General features: G+C 45.9%; 1 protein-coding gene and 1 long non-coding RNA gene across 2 annotated transcripts; one reads left to right on the top strand and one right to left on the bottom strand.

Annotated features, from left to right (window-relative positions):
• Positions 1-7,499: 7,499 nt before the first annotated feature.
• On the bottom strand, positions 7,500-8,198 carry LOC131279247 (uncharacterized). Its single transcript, XR_009186652.2, has 3 exons — positions 8,170-8,198; positions 7,670-7,779; positions 7,500-7,583 (listed from the first exon to the last, which is right to left on the bottom strand). It is a non-coding gene; the product is annotated as an uncharacterized lncRNA (long non-coding RNA).
• A 2,554-nt stretch (positions 8,199-10,752) lies between these two features.
• Positions 10,753-14,796, top strand: ZNF623 (zinc finger protein 623). The gene has a single exon (XM_058301218.1). The coding sequence runs from the start codon at positions 10,955-10,957 to the stop codon at positions 12,467-12,469; it is 1,515 nt and encodes a 504-aa protein (XP_058157201.1). The 5' UTR covers positions 10,753-10,954; the 3' UTR covers positions 12,470-14,796.
• Positions 14,797-22,734: the final 7,938 nt, after the last annotated feature.

Consider the following 22,734-nt stretch of genomic DNA (forward strand, 5'->3'; position numbering starts at 1 on the left):
AAATTACAATTCCTTTGTTTGATATGAAATTCTTTGAAGCTGCATATCAAAAGTGCACACTGAGCACTGACTAAGAAAGGCTAAATGCAAGGCATATTTTAGGAAAATTACGCATTAAAGAAAATATAAAAACCCTTATACATGCATTATACAAAGTAATTACTATTTCATCAACATTTTTGAGAACAATATTTTGTGCCAGATGCAAATGGGGCAGTATATTTGTGGAAAGCAATATTTGTGGTTTTATACCCAGCAACACAGAAATGTAATAAAAAAAGGCATTGGCCACTGGGTGGACTGGGAGAGAGTGTAAACTACAATTTAAATCATTATCATGTGGTGCAGCGGTGCTCCAAAATGTATTCATAAAGTGCAGTGAATATCCCATGATGATGAAAGAGGTTGTTGATGTGGAAGGAGTGGGGTGAGGGGAGTGGGGGGTATATGGGGACCTCATATTTTTTGAATGTAACATTAAAAAAATAGAGAAAAAACAGCAAAAAATTCATTGAAACTCAATTATCCTACTAGACATGTTCCACGTGAGTGAACAGAGTTAAGTAAATGAAATTACTGAAATTCATTGACAGGAGGATAGATGATACACACTCAATTTACCATTATTCAACTAACAATGAGGATTCTAGGAGTGAGAGTATGAATTGGGAGCCATTATGGAGACCAAATATAATTCATATAGTGCTAACTTTGTTTAGGGTGCGTATCTATATATATACATGTATTAAAGATACAAATATTGTTTAATAAGTAAAATTAAATTAACCTCTTTCTAAAACAGCCTAATCTTTTGAAGTAAAACTGAACTGTCATTAAATTGACTCATTCTGAGTGGAGTAGAAGAGTGAGTACTGAGGCATCTCCAAACACTGTGAGATCTCCAGCTCCTCTTAGCCTCAAACTGAGGCCTCTAGTCAAGGTCTCTGCTGCGGCGGCTTGCTCAGTCGGTGGCGGTGGGGGTGCTCTGCCCCACGTTGGGCGCCAGCTGCGGCGGCTTGCTCAGTCGGTAGAGGTGGGGTCTGGCTGCGGACGAGGGGTCGGTCCAGCTCTGGACGAGGGGTCGGTCCCGCTTGGGACGAGGGGTCGGTCCCACTTGGGACGAGGGGTCGGTCCGGCAGCAGACGAGGGATCGGTCTCACAAGGGGTTGCGCGGTTCGGCTGACGGGGTCGCCTGGCGAAGCCGGCGACGAAGGGGTCGCCCGGACAAGCAGGCGACGAACTGGGGACAAGGGAGGCCAGGCCCTTGTCGGGGGCTCTCAGGACTGGAGGGCGCACGGCAGAAGAACTACCGCGGAGACAAGGTAAACACGCAAGTCCACTTTACTGAGGGAGAGGCAACAGTTTTATAGGGGCTGGGGAAGGCTGATTGGTCGAAGCCATGCCCTGTTCTGATTGGTTGCCGGCGAAAGGTCAGTGGGCGGTACTGGATGGGGGAGGGGTGGTGGTTAGGGATTGGCTGTCGCTGTTGCTGGGGGAAGGGGCAGGGTTTAGGGATTGGTGGCTGCTGTTGCTGGGGTGGAGGGCAGACTTGAGTTTCCCGCCCACGCCTGGCTGTTGCTGTCGGGGGAAGGGAAAAGGGCGGGCTGGATTTTTCCGCCCACACCTGGCTGTTGCTGCTGTCGGGGGAGGGGAAAAGGGCAGACTGGAATCTTCCGCCCTGGGCCTGCGCAGGGAGAAAGAAGAAGAAGGGTGCTGCCCCACAAGGCATTGTGTGGCGCTATCCGGGAGGAGGGGCGGCCGCGGAAGCATGGCCGCCGAGAAGGGGAGACCCGAGGGCACTCTGCGCCCATGCCGAGCTTCCTTCAGGGGTGGCGGTGAGTCCGACCAGCCACCCTATTATGGGGGCAGCGGCTTGGCCTGCCGCGGCTGCTCCCCCGCCAGGCCAGCAAACCACACTTCAGCCTGAGGGGTGACCGCATTTCCCCCTTCTTTTCAAACAAGCACCAGGATGGCAGCAGCAACAAGTAGCTGAGGCCCAAGAGGCAGTAAGCAATGAGGGAAGCGGGGCTGAAGAGGGAGGTGAGTATGACGGGGATACAAATGTACAATTTGGGGGGCGGTATCTTGCCGTTGCAAGCAAGGGTGGCCAATGTCCAATTCCCGTTGACCTCGGTGGCGATAAGGTCTATCTGTTGTTAAAAGTCCAGGATGATAGCGCATTACAGGTGGTTGATCTCTTCTTGGTGGCGAAGAGCGGCAGAGGCAGACTGTGTGATGGACTGGAGGATCGCAGTGGTGAGGACAAGTTGCGTCAGGGCATCAGCGACGGTGGTGGCAGCAGCGTCGGGAGTGGTGGAGACGTAGGCGAGGACAAGAAGGCCAAGGTCTCCACAGGCCGAGAGAGGCCGATGTTAATGGGGCGGGCCGACATGGGGCGGCCCAATCTGCAACGCAGTAGGGGTTCAAGCGAAAAAAGGAGGGGGGCGGGGGACGAGAAAGGACGCTTTGGATGGCTGAGAAGAGGAGTGAGGTCGAGACAGGAGGAAGCTCCGCAGAAGTATGGGGAGCTGTTAAAAGCAGAAACGTTATTAGATGCTAGAAAGCAGGCCGCAGGCCGGGGAAAGCAGGTTGCGGGCCGTTTCGCGGGGCTGGAGCTGCTTGAGAGCGATGGCGGCATGGGGGGCCATGGTTACAATCTTCTGGGGTGGTAGTGGCTAGACAGATGGCGGAAAATATTATCAAGAAAGCAAAGGTTATGAGAAAGAAATAGAGTATTAAAGGCTGTGGGGGAAGTGAGAAGATCATTTAGAGGATAGGGTTGAGAATGGTATGTTTAAGACAGAAGCTTTGTGGTTTGTAGGAGACTGCTTTATAAACGAAGGAGAATGAGGGCAGTAAATATAGTAACGATAGATAGGAAGATGACAGTGAGGAGGAGTCTTTGTTTAAGGTTTCAATCGTCCGGCGCAACAGTGGCTAGGCCGATAGCGAGGGGTGTTGCTAAGTAGACAATGGCTGCAAAGACAAAATCATCCTCTGTTTCCTTAAGAATAACTTTTCTTTAAATACTTAGTAGCATGCAATATTAGAAACCGTTTCCTAAAAGCAAGTTGGCAGGGGAGCTTGGTTGCTGTTAATCTTTCCTGTTACAAAATTACCTTTTATTATTATTATCATCAATTTAGTTTTATATATATATATTTAAGAATGACCTTTTGGAATTAGCCATTTAATACCTTAATGTAAACTATTGAAGATAAATTTTATCTTTACAGAACACATTCCCTTACGTAAAGTTATCACAATACCTTTTACACTTGCCGCATGCAAATTAAATTTCAAGAGTTTATGAAAAATTAGCCATCTTACTTTAGGACAAAATACGTCTTTTTGCAAAACTTACTACATTTCCGTTAGCATTTTTACAAACTTTTAACCTTTTTAATATTCATATAAGTTTTACATTCTTTATATTATCCTGTGAAGAAAAATAAGTTATTCATTTTAATCTAGGCAAGAACAACTTTTTATGAAGACGTACAGTTAATTTTGTTAATTAAGACTTACAATTTTTTTTTAAATTGTAGATATCTTATTAACATTTAAACTTATGTATTAATATAATAAACTTAAGTATTAATATAAGCGCTTATTTAATTTTTGGCCATTTGAATAGAGCTCTTTTAAAGATTTCTAGTAATTTATATTTACCATCCAGAGGTATCACAATATACGTTGACATTGAACGAACAGACAGACAAACACAGAACAATTACAACACATTAACAGAAATATATAATTTATTTACAGTTGACTCATAATTCTTACTTTCTTGGTATAGCTGCTTTTAAATCTTTTTTTATATAGCATATCATAGATTATACCCTTCAAGATTTTTTCTGGACTTTATGTTGCCTGTAATAAGCCAGGAGGGAATCTTTTACCTTCCTGCTCCACAGCAAAAGTGACCCTATCTATAAGGCGAGTATAGGTGTCCGGGTCCCAAAGCTGACACGTGGTAAGCCACAGATTAAAGGGGAGAAGAAGGTCCCAATATACTTGAAACTGTTTGAAAGAGATCTTACACCGGTGAGTGTCTAGGAGACCGGCGAGAGCCCGAACTTGTGGGGCTTGCTTAGCAGATAGGATGTTACCCATTGCTAATGGCCTTTTGGAGCCGATAAGAAAAGGGGCCCTTACCTTGAGAGCGCGGCGATGGGAGCCGAGGTGCGCGGTGAGACGAGGGGTCGGAGCCGGTGGGGCTCCGACGGTGGTCGCGGGCCAAGAGAAGGCCCCGACGAGGGGAGGGCAGGATGACGAGCAGTGGAGCAAGGCAAAGGGGAGCAAGCGCGGAGGGGAGGAGGCAGAGGTGAAGGCAGGAGAGGAGGTGCTCAGGCACGCGCTCCTGAGAGTTTTATTGGTGCCTCTTAATCATAGCGGGTCGGTATAAGCCCCCGACATGGAAGGAGAAAGCCATCCAGCGATTCTCCCAGACCGCCGTGGATCATATGAGGTCACCAAGGTTCAGGAGCAGCAATGCAGAGCGAAAAGATAGGGGTGAGAAGAGAGGAGAGCGTAGGGCTATGGTAGGGTTACTTCAGACGTGGAAGCGCGTGCTCCCGAGAAATCCAAGGCTCCTCTTAATCATAGCGGGTCAGTATAAGCCCCCAACATGGAAGGAGAAAGCCATCCAGCGATTCTCCCAGACCGCCGTGGATCATATGAGGTAGCCAAGGCTCAGGTAGCAGCAATGTTGCATGAGAGAAGTCCCAAGGTGAGAAGATAGGAGGGCGTAGGGCTGTGGTAGGATTACTTCAGACGTGCAAGCGCGCGCTCCCGAGAAATCCAAGGCTCCTCTTAATCATAGCGGGTCAGTATAAGCCCCCGACATGGAAGGAGAAAGCCATCCAGCGATTCTCCCAGACCGCCGTGGATCATATGAGGTAGCCAAGGCTCAGGTAGCAGCAATGTTGCACGAGAGAAGTCCCACGGTGAGAAGAGAGGAGGGGGGGGCCGCCAGGTTATGGAGTGAGGCTGTGGTGGGGTTGCCTTGCCCCACGTTGTGCTGTGGTGGGGTTGCCTTGCCCCACGTTGGGCGCCAACTGCGGCGGCTTGCTCAGTCGGTGGCGGTGGGGGTGCTCTGCCCCACGTTGGGCGCCAGCTGCGGCGGCTTGCTCAGTCGGTGGCGGTGGGGGTGCTCTGCCCCACGTTGGGCGCCAGCTGCGGCGGCTTGCTCAGTCGGTAGAGGTGGGGTCTGGCTGCGGACGAGGGGTCGGTCCAGCTCTGGACGAGGGGTCGGTCCCGCTTGGGACGAGGGGTCGGTCCCACTTGGGACGAGGGGTCGGTCCGGCAGCAGACGAGGGATCGGTCTCACAAGGGGTTGCGCGGTTCGGCTGACGGGGTCGCCTGGCGAAGCCGGCGACGAAGGGGTCGCCCGGACAAGCAGGCGACGAACTGGGGACAAGGGAGGCCAGGCCCTTGTCGGGGGCTCTCAGGACTGGAGGGCGCACGGCAGAAGAACTACCGCGGAGACAAGGTAAACACGCAAGTCCACTTTACTGAGGGAGAGGCAACAGTTTTATAGGGGCTGGGGAAGGCTGATTGGTCGAAGCCATGCCCTGTTCTGATTGGTTGCCGGCGAAAGGTCAGTGGGCGGTACTGGACGGGGGAGGGGTGGTGGTTAGGGATTGGCTGTCGCTGTTGCTGGGGGAAGGGGCAGGGTTTAGGGATTGGTGGCTGCTGTTGCTGGGGTGGAGGGCAGACTTGAGTTTCCCGCCCACGCCTGGCTGTTGCTGTCGGGGGAAGGGAAAAGGGCGGGCTGGATTTTTCCGCCCACACCTGGCTGTTGCTGCTGTCGGGGGAGGGGAAAAGGGCAGACTGGAATCTTCCGCCCTGGGCCTGCGCAGGGAGAAAGAAGAAGAAGGGTGCTGCCCCACAAGGCATTGTGTGGCGCTATCCGGGAGGAGGGGCGGCTGCGGAAGCATGGCCGCCGAGAAGGGGAGACCCGAGGGCACTCTGCGCCCATGCCGAGCTTCCTTCAGGGGTGGCGGTGAGTCCGACCAGCCACCCTATTATGGGGGCAGCGGCTTGGCCTGCCGCGGCTGCTCCCCCGCCAGGCCAGCAAACCACACTTCAGCCTGAGGGGTGACCGCACTCTGCAGCTGTCAGTTGTAGGATCTGCAACACAAATACAGAATCTGGAATACCTGAGGTGGGTTGCAAGACCCAGAAGGCACCTCAGACCCTGGAAAAGTGACCTTAGGTCCCTGATATCCCTGGGAGCCAGATCCAGGAGGCATTGAATTCCTATTGCTGCTCCTTGCAGAGGGTGCTGTCTGTGACAAAGATTGTCTAGAAATTTCCAACAGAGTTCAGTCATGAAAGATTCACATTAAAAAAAACCTTCCTTTTCCTAATCAACAGTTTCATTCTTAATCAAACATAAAGCTTACCTGTCATTTTCCATTTTTAAAAAGTTATACTGTGATACCAAAAACAAATTTTCTTACATTAATATATTCCAAAATGTAGATATTATAAAACACTCCTCATTATAGTATAATAGAGTTATTTTAATAATTGCAATCTTTAATAAGGGGAAATGAGTAATGCGAAATCTCCCTTGCTTCTCTCATCCCAAGTTAGCTCTGCAGGGAAATTTCCTTCAGGTTTTGTTTCTTTGACTTCTACATACATAGAGAAATCTTGAAGACCTGCATCTGTAGAAAAGGTGCATGAGCTAATCTGGTATCTGGGTAGAGAACTGCAGAGGCTGAGAACCCCATGTCTTGGGCAACTGAGAGGTCCCAGTGAGAACAGATGGCCACAGTAGCTACCCTTCTTGCTTAAGAGGGACCTCAGAGCATCACTGTTCTTGTTGGATCAAGTCAGGTCCAGCCATAAAGCCATGATTTCACCCTCACCTTGACTCCTAGGGAAGTGAACTCGTTTGTGAATAGGGCTGTTAGATCTTATTGGTGTAAGTGATGTCAGTCTACTACAGGGCGGCTTTAGTCCTTTATGCATGGAGTCCTGAAGAGAGCAAGTCTAGAGAAATTCATGAGCAGGAGCAGAGGGGACAAATATAAAGAGATGATAGGTGATGGAGGGAGAAGTGGAGTTATGGATTGCTGGCAAACTGCCACCAGCTTGAGGGAAATCATGGCCATGCTCACACCTAGAGTTTACTTCTAACCTCTGAAACTTTTAGGCAGTCAATTCCTGCATATACACCAACTAGCCAGTGGTATTGGGTAAAGCAGCCCTGGCAAACTAACAATCTAACTCAACCTTTTCCCTTGAGACCTGACTAGGTGGCACTCAATGACACTCCACTTTATCCACCACACTCAATAATAGAGAGGGGAAGAGCTGGTGGACTTTAAGGGGATTGGGAGGGCAAACTCTGTTCTTAAACTGGGCTAGAGCTCTCTCCTCTTAACTAAGGAGCCATAGCTGAGCAAATTAGGACTTTTGTGGAATGGGTTTCTAGTCCCTGGGGTGAGGGTCTCAGGGCATCCTTCACCTGTCTGCACTTATTTTCACCATCCAATTCTCACCTCTATCTCCATGCTCCCACACTTGCAGTCTCTTCAGTAAGCTCCTCAAGAAGGCTGGATTTCCTGAAGTGTCAAGAGAAAGTAAAGAATCGGTGGAGTGTTAGTTGACCTGTTTCCCTTCTCCTCATTCTACCCACACCACACTCAACATTTCCTCTTCTTGTTCTTCTCTTTCTACATCTTGGATGCCATCTGTGCTTTCCAGGAACAGACAATTGACATAAAGAGACTCCTTCTCCTCCTCAAAGAGTGTAGACAGCTGCAGGGAGGAGAGCAGACTTGCATTTCCAGAGCTGCATGTGCAGCATCACTACCGTGAGGGGATAGCCCAGCCCAGAACCAACTTCACAGAGTCCCCTTCCCCATAATGGAGATCCAGGCTTCTGATCCCAGCACAGCTACTTGTCTGGCCCATATGGATTCCATGAGTTGATTCATGGTGCAGAGTAGGTTGAAAAATCAGTGTATTGTAGAAATATAGTAGGTAGGAAGTTGAAGACATGTTTTAAAAACATTGTCATTGGTATGAACTCATCTTCCTGGAAGAGACCTTCAAGATAATTATATAAAGAATGGATAAAAGAGCTACAAAGAAATGCTTACAGATAAGAAACAGATTTTAAAAATAGGGAGAAAGGAAATAAATTACATGCAAGTTGCCATTCTCTATGTCTGAATCTTCTTCATCTGTGAAAAATGCTTCTGAATGCACAATGCTGTAACAGTGATGGGGTGGCCTTGCAAAAGGAAAGGAGAAAGTTCAGGTTGAAAGGGGAGCTCAAGCCCCTATTTTTGATGTCATAACATGACATGCACCTAGGATACAATTCTGTCCTCATCTCATCCTGATTTTGAGCTTCAATTGCTTCTCTTCTGCCTTGTGGGGTTTGCCTAAGATATAGGGTCTGTGTTCTAGACCTCACATGCTCTAATTTTAGGGAGAAATGCTCATATCTTCCTTGAGCACTAAGAAAGCAGTCAGTGTCTCCTTGTCTTTCTAAGCATGCTATTGCTTTCCTTCCCATTTTCCTGGCTCAGAACCTCCCTGCCTCTCTTCTGTCTCCTAATTAGTGCTTATTTGCTTTAATTTCCATTCGTGTTGTTGTTCCATAGGAGAACATGGAGGAATGATCAAGTGTATATTGTTGTCCTCTCCAGTCAATAAATTGTTCACTTACCAGTTCATCCATCTCCAGGGCAACTCTGCAACCTGGAGTTGAATCAGATCCTGGGGAAGAGAGCTATCACCCACCTCACAAACCAAGTGGCTGTCAAGTGCCTGGGATGACCTTAGGAATTGGGCACACCTTTGTCCTCTCAATGCCCCCATAGGTTTCCTAACCCTTTTGGGTGGATGAACACAAGATTAGAGGTAACTTGCCCACATTTCCTTGTCCTGCAATTGACATAATAGGGTTTATGCAGGATGCATGGCCAATTAAAGAAGTGACTTCATCAAGCCTCTCTAGGACTGGGTACCTTGGGTGCTTTGACAAGCCTGGGGAAAGGTATAGGGAGGGATACACATGTTGTGTGAAGGACATAGCAGAGATGCCTGGCAGCAGCACTGGTTTAGGGAGGAGCAGGGAAGCTGTGGTCCTGCTGTCCAGAGATTTTCTCTTGGGCCTGCTCAATTCCAGGACTCCAGCTGAGTAGGATTTGGAGAGCCAGTGTGTGAAGCCATCCAGCAGCCCATTCACAGAAGTCCTACAAAAACCTGCTAGGGTTTTTTAGCACTGAAGGGGCAGCTGGAATCAAGCCTTTCTTAAATGTGATGAAATGTAGGTTTAATTCCTAATCCAGCATTTTGGATTTGGCACCAGGTATAACTACTGATCTGGAATCCTCTCCATTAGATCCTTTCTTGAGAATTGTTACCTACCTGGATTGTCATCATCTTTGCTTCTGGTGGAGATGTACCTCTGATCCACAAGTCAGTCTTTTAGGAACACAAGCATCCATAGGAACATTATTAAAATAAGGCCTCCACCCTCTCTTCTCTACCTGAGGCCGTGCTGGCTACCATAGGAATCCCAGCTCCCTAGCCTGGGTCCTGAGACATTCCCTGTGCTCTCTGGAGTCCCAGGCCTCCAATGAGATGTTGCAAGCAGTTTGCAAATGTGGAAGAAGAGGTGAAGGAATCAGCCCTCAACTTCTCACTGCCTCATTTAGCTCAAAAGTTACAGCATTCTTCTCAAATCTTATCACCCTGAAATGTTGACTGGACACACACACTAAGGTGAGTACAAAGAATGGACCTAGTGCTAGACTCTGGGTAGCTGTCCTGGAGATCATTTTACAAGGGTGAATATGTTCTCTCTATTGTCCATATCATAACTACTAGCACAAATGGATACTGGGCTTTTGAAAATCTGCAAAAATTGCAATCTGCTGTACATGCACTGACCTTGTGGGGCTCAGGACCAGGAATTAAAATAGGAAATGTTGACAAATTCATACTAGAACTTTAGAGACCCTGCCAGGCAGAAGAGGCATGAAGAAAGTGTGTGGTTTAGGAATCTAAGCCTCTAATATCTCCAGTGCCTGGGTCTGTTTTCACTAGATGTGCAGCTCTGAATACTTTGTACACCTTCTCAAGTCTTCCCTGTCTCATATGTTAATGAATGGCCACATATGTCTGTTTTCATTTCATCATGTGCCACTCTGGTGCACACAGACTAATGCCAAAGAAAGAGAACACAGCTTCTCAGGAAACATAATTGTTGTCTTACCTGGAATAGCCGCAGTTTTCACCACACCCCAATTCTCCTTCCTACCAGGAGGCTATAATCAGGGACTTCTTGAGACTAAACTAGCATGGAAGGACCCCCCCCTTTTTTTTTTTCACTATGTGGATTTTTTTCCTCAGCTAGTGAGATTTCAGAATACTTACCATTGTTGCTTTCTCTATGGGCTGGCTGCAATTACAAAGAAAATATTGGAGGGACAGATGCTGGACATTATATATCCTGGCATAACCCACTGAATGTACTGGGGGAGAGTGTGAACTACAGTGTGAACTATAATCCATGTGGTGCAGCAGTGTTCCCAGATGTATTCACCAAATGCAATGGATGTGCTGCAGTGATGAAGGAAGTTGTTGACCTTGGAGGAGGGTGTGTGGGGGGGGTATGTGGGAACCTCTTATATTTTTTAATGTAACATTTTTTGTGGTCTGTGTCTACAAAAAATACAATAAAAATAAATGCTCATTAAAAAAAAGAAAGGGGGCCTCGGCGGCTTCCGGCCGCGGCGCGCGGGCGGCCTTTGTCGGCCGGGCCTGCTGGGCCGGGGCGGCCGCGTCTCGTCGGCGGCTCCGGGGCCGGGCCCGCGCCGTCCCCTCGCGGCCGGGGGCCGGATTCCAAAATAAGAAGAAATGGTGACAAGGAGGAAACTACAAAACCTGGATTGCGGGGAATGCGTATTTGCATAGGATGACGTCAGAAAAGCTGCTGGTGATGGAGCCCTCCGGCCCTGAGTCTGGAGAAGTCCATGAGCCCAGATTAGGGGGCCTGTTGGGAAACCCGGAAGGACAGAGTCTGAGGCACTCGCCCTCTCGGGAGGGAGGTTTCAGGCAGGTGAGAGTTACTCACTGGAAAATCCAACCAGGAGAGCCAGCCCCGATGTGTAACAAATCGGGCAGAAACCCTGTGCTGAGCTCCAGCCTCCTTCTCCTCCAGAGGGAGCTTGGAGAAGGGGACGCTCATCAGTGTGATGCCTGCGGCAAAAGCTTCACATTTAATTCAGACCTCCTTAGGCATCAGATTTCTCACACTGGGGAGAAGCCTTATAAAAGTGACCAGTGTGGGAAAGGATTCACCCAGAGCTCTCACCTGTCTGAGCATCAGCGAATTCACACTGGAGAAAGGCTGTATGTGTGTAATGTGTGTGGGAAAGACTTCATCCACTACTCAAGTCTGATCGACCATCAGAGGGTGCACACGGGCGACAAGCCCTTCAAGTGCTCTCACTGTGCGAAAGCCTTCTGCCACAGCTCAGACCTTATCCGGCACCAGAGAGTCCACACTAGAGAGAGGCCTTACGAGTGCAAAGAGTGCGGAAAAGGCTTCAGCCAGAGCTCACTGCTCATTCGACATCAGAGAATTCACACAGGGGAAAGACCCTACGAATGCAACGAGTGTGGCAAGTCCTTCATTCGGAGCTCCAGCCTCATCCGCCATTACCAGATCCACACGGAAGTGAAGCAGTACGAGTGCAAGGAGTGCGGGAAGGCCTTCCACCACCGCTCTGACCTCATCGAGCACCAGAGGATCCACACTGGGGAGAGGCCCTTCGAATGCAACGAGTGTGGGAAAGCCTTTATCCGGAGCTCAAAACTGATCCAGCATCAGAGAATTCATACTGGAGAAAGACCTTACGTGTGTAATGAGTGTGGAAAACGCTTCAGCCAGACATCAAACTTTACCCAGCACCAGAGAATTCACACTGGAGAGAAACTCTATGAGTGTAATGAGTGTGGAAAAGCATTTTTTCTGAGTTCATACCTTATTCGACACCAGAAAATTCACACTGGAGAGAGAGTATATGAATGTAAAGAGTGTGGAAAAGCCTTTCTCCAGAAAGCCCATCTTACTGAACATCAGAAAATCCACACTGGGGAGAGACCCTTTGAATGTAAAGACTGTGGGAAAGCTTTCATTCAGAGCTCAAAGCTGCTTCTGCATCAGATTATTCATACTGGAGAAAAGCCCTATGTATGCAGTCATTGTGGGAAAGGCTTTATTCAGAGGTCAAACTTCATTCAACATCAGAAAATTCATGCTGAAGAGAAACTCTATGAATGTAGCCAGTATGGGAAAGGTTTCAGCTCAACCCCAAACTTTAAAAATAATCCAGGTGTTCATCAAGAGGGACGTGGCTTGAATAAGGCCCCCAGACACTTGGGTGAGAACTCGACGGGCCAGGAGGAACGTTCAGACAACTCATAACCTCCAGCTGGGTGAGGTTTGGAAATGCGTGTTACGAGCCATGATTCCCGTGGCTTTAAGAGCTGGACACGGCAGAGTTCTCCCAAGTCCTCGGCGGGCTGGCTTGGGAGTGGGGATGTGCCACTTGGCAGTGGTATGGGCGTCAGTCCTCTCCTCAGCTGGGAACGCTCGTCATCAAGGGAGCCACGTGACTTTGCAAGTGACTTGGAGCCGAGACAGTGAGGGCTGGGGGTGGGTCAAGAGAAGGGTTCTGTATTTTATTTCACAATTACGATCTGTCCTTGAGTTAAATCCCTTTTAGAACAGAACTGTGTATATGCTCTTATTACTTAAACGAGTTGTCTAGCATATTAGGGTCTATGTAAAAGCCTTGTGGAGAAGGATGCCCCTTCTTTAAGAACACTAGTTGGCTCCCTTTGGCCTTGGCCGAAGCCCAGGCCCCTCTCCTGCAGCTGAAGGCCTTCGGCCTCCTTGAGCCTCGTCTGCCACCACCTACTTCCCACGTGGTTGGCGCTTGGCAACACTGACCACTTAATGTCCCCATGAGCTGAGCCTTTCCTGCCTCCTGGCCTTTGTTCCCACGTGAAGGAATGCCGCCTCTTCTCATCTGGGTAACTCCTCGTGGTCCAAGACTCAGGCATCGCGCCAAGGGGATTTCCCTCAGGCTTCCTGGGTGCCCCTCTTCTATGCTCCCATTTCTCAGTGCTCACCTCTTACTGCTCCTACTGTGAAATGTCAGAACTAGGCTTTTATATTGTCCCTTTCAGTGTACTGTTTCTTGAGGACCATGATCATGTCAGATTCATCTGTGTGTCCCCAGTGGAAGGCAATAACCCCCCCGAAATCTACATATAACGGACACCTCTCCTGCTGGTCCTTTTTATACTGCTGTTTTTAAATTTTCTGGGTGTGTTCCTTCTGTTTTGTTTTTTGGTAACAGTATAATCTGCTGTTATGTTGAAGCGCTTCTCTTGTAGCCCTGTTAATGTCTTCTGCTCCTATTTACTTAGGAGCTGCAGGCAAAATCCAGAGTGAGACTCGCTCCTCCTGCCTCTGGCCTCAGGCCGCGTCCGTAGCTGTCCTCTCGCTCTGGGGAGCCCTGTCTTGGCTTTGTTGTCTGTGTCTTGCTGATTCACTCAAGGGCTGCATAATGCCTATGAGCTACGCAGTCTTTTCTGCCCCAGCATCCCATGATTGACTTCAGCTTCTCCGGTCACGTTCTCTGCTCTCTGGCTCATTTTGTCATTTGTTTGAAAATGTATTGATATCTACAAGGGCCAGTGGTAGATTCTGGGAAAACAGTGGGGTAAGATACAGTCTGTCCTCAAGTCGTTCAAAGTCTAGTGGGGAGACGAAGATCACAGTCCAACGACATACATGTTGAAATAGAGTTAGGTTCCAAGGTGTGTAGGAGCCTAGACAAGAATCTGCGAAAACTTCACGGAAGTTACATTTGAACTGATGTGGAGGGGCGAGGAGACGTTTATCAGCTGGAGAGCAGATGAAGGAATGGGCTGGGAGAGGAAACCAGGGTGCAGAGACGGGACATACGTTCGTCTTTTGGTATGGTTGTTCAGAAGTAGGCACATTTTGTTGCAAAGTGGTTAACTTCTGAGTGAAACTGTTAAGTTTTTGCCTCTGAATTTCTTTCCTCTGAACATTCAAAACAATGAATTTTGAACTAATATAAAAATTATTTTGCCCATGAGTTCTTACCAAATTCCAGCAACCTTAGAAGGTTTGGAGCAGGTAATTTGAAAAGGACACATGGTAACCCATCCTTCGGGAGACTTAGCTTTCAAGTGATATAGAAGCAGATATTACCAAACCATTTAAATCAACTGTATTGAGATCCAATTTCCATACTGTAAATCCCCCATTTTAAATGTACAGTTTGAGCTTTAATGAATGCCTACACCTGTGTAACCACCATCACAATCATGATAAATAATATTTCCACCGAAAAAAGTTCCCTTGTGCCCATTCGCAGTCAGTCCCGCCACCCCTGGTCCTGGATGACCGCCCACCTGCCTCGTCACTAGGTGAGTGCTGCCTGTTAGCGCTTCCTGTAAATGCAGTCACGCAGTCTGGACTCTGAGGTCTAACTTCGTTCACTTTGCATGTTTTTGAGATGTACCCAAGGTGTTACATGTTTCAGTAGTTTGTCTTTCTCTTTGCGAGTGATATTCCATTGTATGGATAAACTTCATTGTTTTTTCTTCATTTTTCTGATATTGATGGACATTTTGGTTTCCAGTTTTGGCTATTTCAAATAAAACTGCTATGAGCTTTTATGTAAAAGTAAAAAAAAAAAAAAAAAAAAGAAAGCACTGTAAGGATCAGAAATCACTGTATAGTGATATCAGAAGCTTATGTCCACTTGGTGACTTTAGAATACAGGATGGGAAAGAACTCAAGGAAAGGAGACACATCAGGAAAAGACAGAAGCTTGTCCTGGATGATGTATCTCTCAAGTCCATTTTGATTACTAAGTCCAAAATTTTTAACCCAAGTAGAATATATTTTTCTACCATATAGTTAATAACTTGATGCTGCCTTTTGTGATTTTACCCTTGACATAGTGATTAGCTAAGAGATGCCCACTAATCACTGACCCACCAGACATTTGTACTTCCCACCTCTAGTGCACAGGATCAAATTTTCATGTCTGAATTAGATGGGAAAAGGAAGAAATGAAGAATGGCTCAGTTCTAACTCAGATGAAGAAAGTTGACCTCACCTTGAAGTAAATGGTGCATGCTCTCTGCCCTGGCACTTAGAAACTATTCCAGCTGGCCTTCAGGAGGATCTTGGAGGACACGGAGTCACAGTCAGTACCTTGGGTGTGTTCCTCCTGGATTGGTCATGAGGCCTTATTTGGAGCAGGGATTAGGGTCTATGAGGCAGGTAATCAGCAAGCACAAGTGAGCTGCTGAGGAGAGGAAGAACCACACCATGGAGGGGCAGCAATAGCAAGGGAAGCTGTCACTGGTGTTTAGCAGGAACTAACCCTGCAAAGGGACTAAACTGCAGCAGTTTGTTCAATGAGAGATTCTTACCACTCCTCCTGCCCCTTTTGAAGCCCAGTGTTATAGTTTGACCATTGACTGTGCAAATATATGTAAAATGTGCAACTGTGGTGGAATATGAGCAAAATCCCAAACCACCTAATGGGAACACAGCTGCTTCCAAGTACTGTAGTACATGGCCATTTGTCTTCACCTTAAACAGAAGCACATTCCTATTTCTTATGTCCCCATGGAAGCTGAAAGCAGGCTTCTCTCCACAGTAAAGTAAGCATGAAAAACCTTGTGGTTAAATTATCTAGATTTTTTTTTCTTAACGTGTAACCAATATCACCATTTGCACTTACTCCTGAAGCCACTTACAATTAGAGAAATGAAAACACTGAGGATTGGACCATGCTGTTTATGTTTGCACAAATATTTTACTCTGTTGCTTCCTTTAGAAAAGCTGATGATAAAAAGTGGTCCAGTGAAATGCCCGTAAAGTAACTGTAACAGATGTGTGGAAATGCACAGGATTTTCCTGTTTGATCCATCTCTCCTATTTATTTAGGTTGGAAATAAAATCTTAATCCTACGAGGAAAAACTAGCCCTGTATCATACAGGTGATTCTTTGTGGTTCCTCTTGTGTCAGGGCTAAGTTAGTAACAGGCTCCAAATGAACACTCCCCCTGACCAAGGAAATTGTATACATCATGAATAATTACTTGGTCTGATTTTCATATCTTAATGAAAGCTAAAATTAGGAAGTTTATTTCAGTAAACGAAAGGGTGACCTTAACTTTGAGTTAGATGAAATGTCTTTGTCTGCCCTATCTCTAGGGGACTTCTCTAACAGACCCTTGGGGGTTGCTGGGAGGACACAGAGTAAGTATCTTTACAGGGGTGTTGTTCACAAATTATTCAGGCAGCTGCCATGCCTTTGCAATGGGCAAGAAAATATGGAGCTGAGGGCAATAAGCCTGGAATGATGTGTGGTAGCCCATGCTTTCTGGTGGAAGAAGGATTTTAAAGGAGGAGAGGAACAGGAAACAAATGAGAAACAAGAATGTTTGGCTATGTAGCTTAAGGCATCCAAGAACAACATGATATATCCAACCCACAAATAGTATGAAATAGATGCTATTCCCTCAGAGTCCTATCACTCTTCCTTCCTCTTTTGAATCAAAGCTAATTGTAGTGTCCTTTTGTACTTCACAAGATCATTTCAATCTCCACTACTACAAAATGCTGCTACTAAAATACTCATTTGTTGTGTAGTATTTTTCTTTGTGTGTATTGGTGGACTGGATATAATTCTAGGTAAATTATTCTTTGTATTGAGTCACTGAGATGTGTCATAAGGATAGTCTTTATAGAGCTTGTCATTATACTGAAGCATTACCATTTAAAAGTAACATGTTCAACTTATATTTTTCCTTCATTCTTTCTTTTCATTACTGTATTTTTGTATTCACTGAGTGATGTGACTCTCCATGCTTACATGAACCAGCCCACTGTGGGACAGTTAATTTGGATTAACTGTATTGAGAGGTTGAGCATTGATTCTTTATCCCACCTATGCAGGAATGTGGCAATGAGAGTGATGAACATGAAGCTTATGACTAAGATGGAGTTTGATTACTTCCTGGTTACTGTTCCTCCAAATGTGTACTCACAGAATGATCATTTTAATGGCTGTGGCAATAAAGTCATCAAGTAGATGAAAATATCTCCCCAATACCTGTCTACTTGGGCCATGCACTGAGCTGTGACCCAACATTGGCAGAGATTGGCAACTTGTTCTACTGATGCCTCACAAGTCTCAGAATTTACCAGAAACATTTTGGGCTTTCTCTTGCTTTTCAAACTAATAACTAAAAGATTTGGTAAAATGCAACTAATGCAACCCTGGGTTATATGACCCCTGAGTATATCAAATATATAAGTGCAGTGTTTAAGAACTGTCTAAGGCACATGCATATATACAGATGATGGAAACTCCTTCATTGTCACTAATAAATCATGCCTGTGATGTAAGTGATAGCTCACAATATTGGTATATTGTAATATACTATCACAATATTAGTATATATTGTGATAGGTAGCACTATCACAGATATTAGTGGTAGAATATTTGACTCTACCACTTAGGAATTTGAAGTCTTGGGTCATTAATCAATGCCCCTCAGAATCTTCATGTAAGGGATGGGGAGAGTGTACATCATTGCAAGAATGATTCTGGTGAGGATTTTACAGGTTAATATATGTGAAATATGCAGTGGTGTGGGTTGCTTATGAATTGCTAAAGAAATTTATGGCCTTGGACAAGATGCTAAATTTTGTAGAGATGGTAATTTAACAAGCATGATGTTTGCTGCTGTGGGGCCTTCCATCATGAAAGAAAGATGGCAGGGAGAGTAGGAGGAAAGAAACAAAACTCAGTGTCCCCAGCTTTGTAGCTAATGGAAGCCTAAAGCAATTGGCCATACCCAGTGTACAAATGGCACAAAAATACATGCTGTGGCCCAGTGGCTTAGTACTATCACATCTCCTCTCTATAGTGTATCTCACCTAAATTGCCAGTATCCTCTTGACAAATCCAACAAATTCAGCTCCTTGGATATACATGTACTGATGCTACATTTACCATTTGTTCCACAGGAATTTCCACTTGATTAAAAGCAACTTTTTTTTGGTGGTCTAGATTCCAGCCTACATTGTACATTCCATTGCATTTATTCAGTATCATATTGTAATAAACATAATCAATTGTAGAAGATTGATGATCTAAAATATTAACATTTAAATGTCACTGCTTATTAATCATATGGATTTTCTTCCAGTCTTTCTTTGCAACCCCCTTTGTTAATTCATTGAAATATTGTTTGTTCATTATTGGCCATCAACTCTGGGATGCTCATTATAGAGGGCTGCCTAGATTGAGTGCCAACACCCATAAAGACAGCTGTTTAAGAATGTTTCAAGAAGGGTTTTAGAAACCAGGTTAAGAATGATGATGTTCCTGAGTTCTTATTTTTCAGTGACAGTATTGTGTTGACTCATGATTTGAGCATCTATGGTGTCATTTGGGATGATGTTATCAAATGCACTGTATTGTCTTCTCAATGCCTATCTGCTTTTTCTTAATATATATGTATTTTTAATCACCCCTTTGCAGCTTTTTTTTTGCTTGCTCTCAGTTCTTTGTGTCCATTCACAGTGCGTTCTTCTGTGTCTGTATTTTTACTTATTTATTTTCCCCTCCCCCCCGCTTTGTGGCTTGCTTGCTGTCTGCTCTGTGTCGATTTGCTGCATGCTCTTCTGTGTTTTTTTGCTTGTCTCCCTTTTTGTTATGTCACCTTGCTGACTTGGCGCCCCATGGTGCTTGCAGGCCTGGATACCTTCTGCAGTGCTTGCGGGCTCGTGGCATTCCATGGCACCTGGGCCAGTAGCTCTCTGCAGCATGTGGCTGAGCCTGCCTTTACAAAGAGGCCCTGGGTTCATGCTGTATGGTAGACAGGAGCCCAACTGATTGAGCCACAGCCACTTCCTGCCTGTCTGCTTTTGGTGACTTGCTGAGCTGTGTCCTCAGCCCTCTTGGGATTGACCATGTTATCCTATGTATTGCCACACAACTCAGAATTTTGAGCTGCTCATTTGCATGTGGGAGTACTGTGTGCTTTGGGTACTAATAACTATGCCAAAGTCTGTAATATTCTGGACAGCTAACTTCCCTAGGCCATGTGACTATGGAGGCTACTTTATAATGATGGGCAGTTTTGGTCTCTTTGTAGGCCCAGGTAATTAGGGTGTAGGTACATACACATGTGCTAGAACTCTCTTGCATGGTTTCTAGCAAGCATATGGTTGTGTGGTAAGTTCATGTCTGTAGGTCACAGTATTATGACACATGGCTGAGTTCACATTTATGACCTTCCCTTTAGCAGTGCAAGAGTGAGTTCACATCTGCACCTCACTTTTACATCTTTTTGCCATCATAGAAAGCAAACCCCAGATCCAGCTGTGGTGAGGACAGAACAAGGTCATATACATAGAGCATGCTGTGGTGATGGGTTGTATTTGAGAAAACTGTCCCTGGTAATTGTCCAGTGTAAATGGCACCTAACATCTAGGGAGCTGCTTATGGTCACCCCTTTTGCTCAGAGACAAACTAAAAATTACACCACAGAAACTAAAACTAGAGTACCTGCAAACCCCCTTGCATGCAAAACTTGCACAACTTAGAGAGATCACAGCCATTACCACAGAATGTCGTAACAAGGGCACATTTCCTCCATGGAAACCCTTCATCATACCCCTAATCCTCATCTCACCATGATGCTGTGATTAGCCTGAGTCTCTAGTTTGAAGCCCGAGTCTCTTATATTTGTTTTCTCATCAGACATTGGATGAGCCCAGAACACCTACTTTTTCACTTGCTCTGGAGTTCCCCTGCAATTGTAGAAAAGAAAAGTATGAGGATACTGTGATGTTGAATAGGGTCTGTTCAGATGGTGATTTTATAAAAACATATAGGAAGCACTAGTAAAGTCAAAGCCCCCATGAATAAGCCTGGCAACTAACTTTGGGAGTCAACCTTTTTCTGCAGTATGTGTTTCTCAAATCCATTTTGATGGCAATTAGCTAAGTCCTAATCTGATCAGGAATAATGGTGCTCAAGCATAAATCCACTACCATATGGTTTATGAAACAACACTGCCATTTTAACACTTCCATCTTCTGAGATCTTTTGGTAGGCATCTCCCAACTATCCTTCCCCTAAAGAGTGGTTAATTGTGGGGAGCCACCCGCTGTGAAATCTATTTACAGCCTCCAACAACATGAGCGGATTTCACAACTACCTCAGCCCTGGCCCGCCATTTCCTTCTTCTTCTTCCTCCTTGTTTCTTTGTTCTCCCCTTCCCGCCACAACTCTGGTAACCACAGCAGCATGCATGCGCAAGGCATGAAATTCTGCAGACCCAGCATGAACTTTCAGCCAATTCCCTCCTTGGACACCTGCCACCCACAAGACCAGCCTATCACCCATGGACACTTTCCCTTCCCTCAGTATACATTCCCATGTTCTACCCCCAATAAATGAGGCTTGATCAGAATCCTGTCTCGCCTCCATTCTTCTCATCCCCTGCCCCCACTTCTTCCCACAGGCCCCTGGAATCCACCCCCGCCAGATTGGGCAAGCGGTGCCCTACGTGGGTGGGGCCAGGAATGAAGTACTCTTGATATGCCAACACAACGGAAAACCTGGCCAGGTGATCTACGCGAACTTGGAAGACCTGAGAATTCTTGGGCGGAAGACCTGAGCAATCAGCTTGGACAGAAGACCTAAGCCATCGGCTTGGGCAGAAGACCTGAGCAATCAGATTGGGTGGAAGACCTAAGCCATCAGCTTGGGCAGAAGGCCTGAGCTATCAGCTTGGGCGGAAGAGACCTTCAGAAGACTGCCTATCTTCTGAAGGCTCGGTAAGTGATCGGCGAGGATGGGGCAGGCATCCTCTAATAATTGTTCCCTTTTCCTGTCTGGCCTGCAGGCCCCACTTAGGACAAGAGGAGTAAAGGTTAATGTTAAAGAACTCTCTAAATTCTTTGCGTTCCTAAAAGAAGTTTATCCCTGGTTTCCACAGGAAGGGGGCATTTACAACTCATAAAGGAGCTACAGCAGCTAAAAGGATTACAACACCATAAATGCAGAAAGGCAGTTAACCACAATCCTTTTATCAACTTCCCACCCACCTGCGCCTGCTTAGAAAGGCCACCCAGGCATGCATCCCCTGCAGTGAAAAATCCCCCCCTTTTTTTGCATATCCGGATCACCAAAAGGCAAATCGAGGGGCAAAACAATGAGGCAGATAATGAGGCAGATGGTGAGGTGAAGATAGTTCGTGTGCATTCCACTTTCCCCTTTAAATCTTTAAAAGAGCTTAAAACTGCCGCCTCCACCTATGGGCCCACTGCTCTGTAACAGGCTCAGGAGATTATGAAGGCACTGTACAGCATATGAATTATAACCCTGGCCTATTCACCCAAATTCAAACTGCAGCCCTTAGGGCCTGCAAAAGGTTGCTCACAAAAGAACGCCCTGCCTCCTCCCTCACTAATATTAAGCAGGGGCCAGAGAAACCCTTTTCAGATTTTGTAGGCAGATTGTGCATGGCTGCAGAAAGACTGTTTGGTGATATCAATACAGAAACAGACTATGTAAAGCAAATTGCCTTTGAAAATGTGAATGCAGCTTGTCAGGCCACAGTTAGACCTTATAGAAAGAAGGAGGACTTGTCTGGTTACATCAGGCTTTGTTCTGAAATTGGCCCCACCTACCAACAAGGCCTTGCTACGGCCACTGCTTTAAAAGAGGTTTTACAGCCGCAGCAAATAAGAACTTGTTTTAAGTGCGGTGATCCTGGCCATTTCACCCAAGACTGTCCCACCCCCGGTATTAACAAAAAGCCTAGTAGTGCCCCTAAAGTCTGTCCTCATTGCTGCTGCAGCCAGCACTGGGCTAGTGGCTGTTGGTCCCAAATCAACATGCAGGGTCAACCTCTCCCTCCCCATCAGGGAAATGGAACATGAGGCCAGCTACAGGCCCCGAAACCCAAACAAGCTTATGAGGCAATCAACTTTGCTCCAGCGAATGCCAATCCCTTTCACAACTCTTCAAACTCCCTGCTGTCTACATGACAATGTAGCTCTGGGCTAGTGAGGGCTAATATAGTTAAGCCACTGGAAAGAGAGAAAAATGTGGCAAAATTTGTGTTTTGTTTTGTTTCCATGCTAATTCTGATTGGGCTTACTTAACCAAGATAATAAAATTAGTATGAAGTTTGTATCAAGGTCTAAAAGGAATTTTCAGTTTTAAATCAATAGTTTTCTCCAGAACTTCAAGTCTCAGTATAGTCTTACAGTAATAATCCAAAAATGTGTGTTAATGGTCTGTCTAAACTGCAAAATAAAAACTTAACTATATTTATGCTGCTCAAGTTATTTTAACTGATTGCTGATAACTAATAATGTTTCCAAGCACAAGCTTGCATATTACAGGCGACATGAATTCCAGAAGAAATCTGAAAAGGTACAATCTAAAATGTGATATATAACAGAGGATTTAAAAGCAGCTATACCAAGAAAGTAAGAATTATGAGTCAATTGTAAATAAATTGTATGTTTCTGTTAATGTGTTGTAATTGTTTTGTGTTTGTCTGTTCATTCAATGTCAGTGTATATTGTGATACCTCCGG

This window comes from Dasypus novemcinctus, chromosome 7 (genome assembly GCF_030445035.2).
Source record: "Dasypus novemcinctus isolate mDasNov1 chromosome 7, mDasNov1.1.hap2, whole genome shotgun sequence".
Lineage (NCBI taxonomy): Eukaryota > Metazoa > Chordata > Mammalia > Cingulata > Dasypodidae > Dasypus > Dasypus novemcinctus.

Excerpts from the sequence above, each read along its gene's own strand:
- ZNF623 (XM_058301218.1), top strand. The coding sequence starts at position 10,955 with ATGACGTCAGAAAAGCTGCTGGTGATGGAGCCCTCCGGCCCTGAGTCT.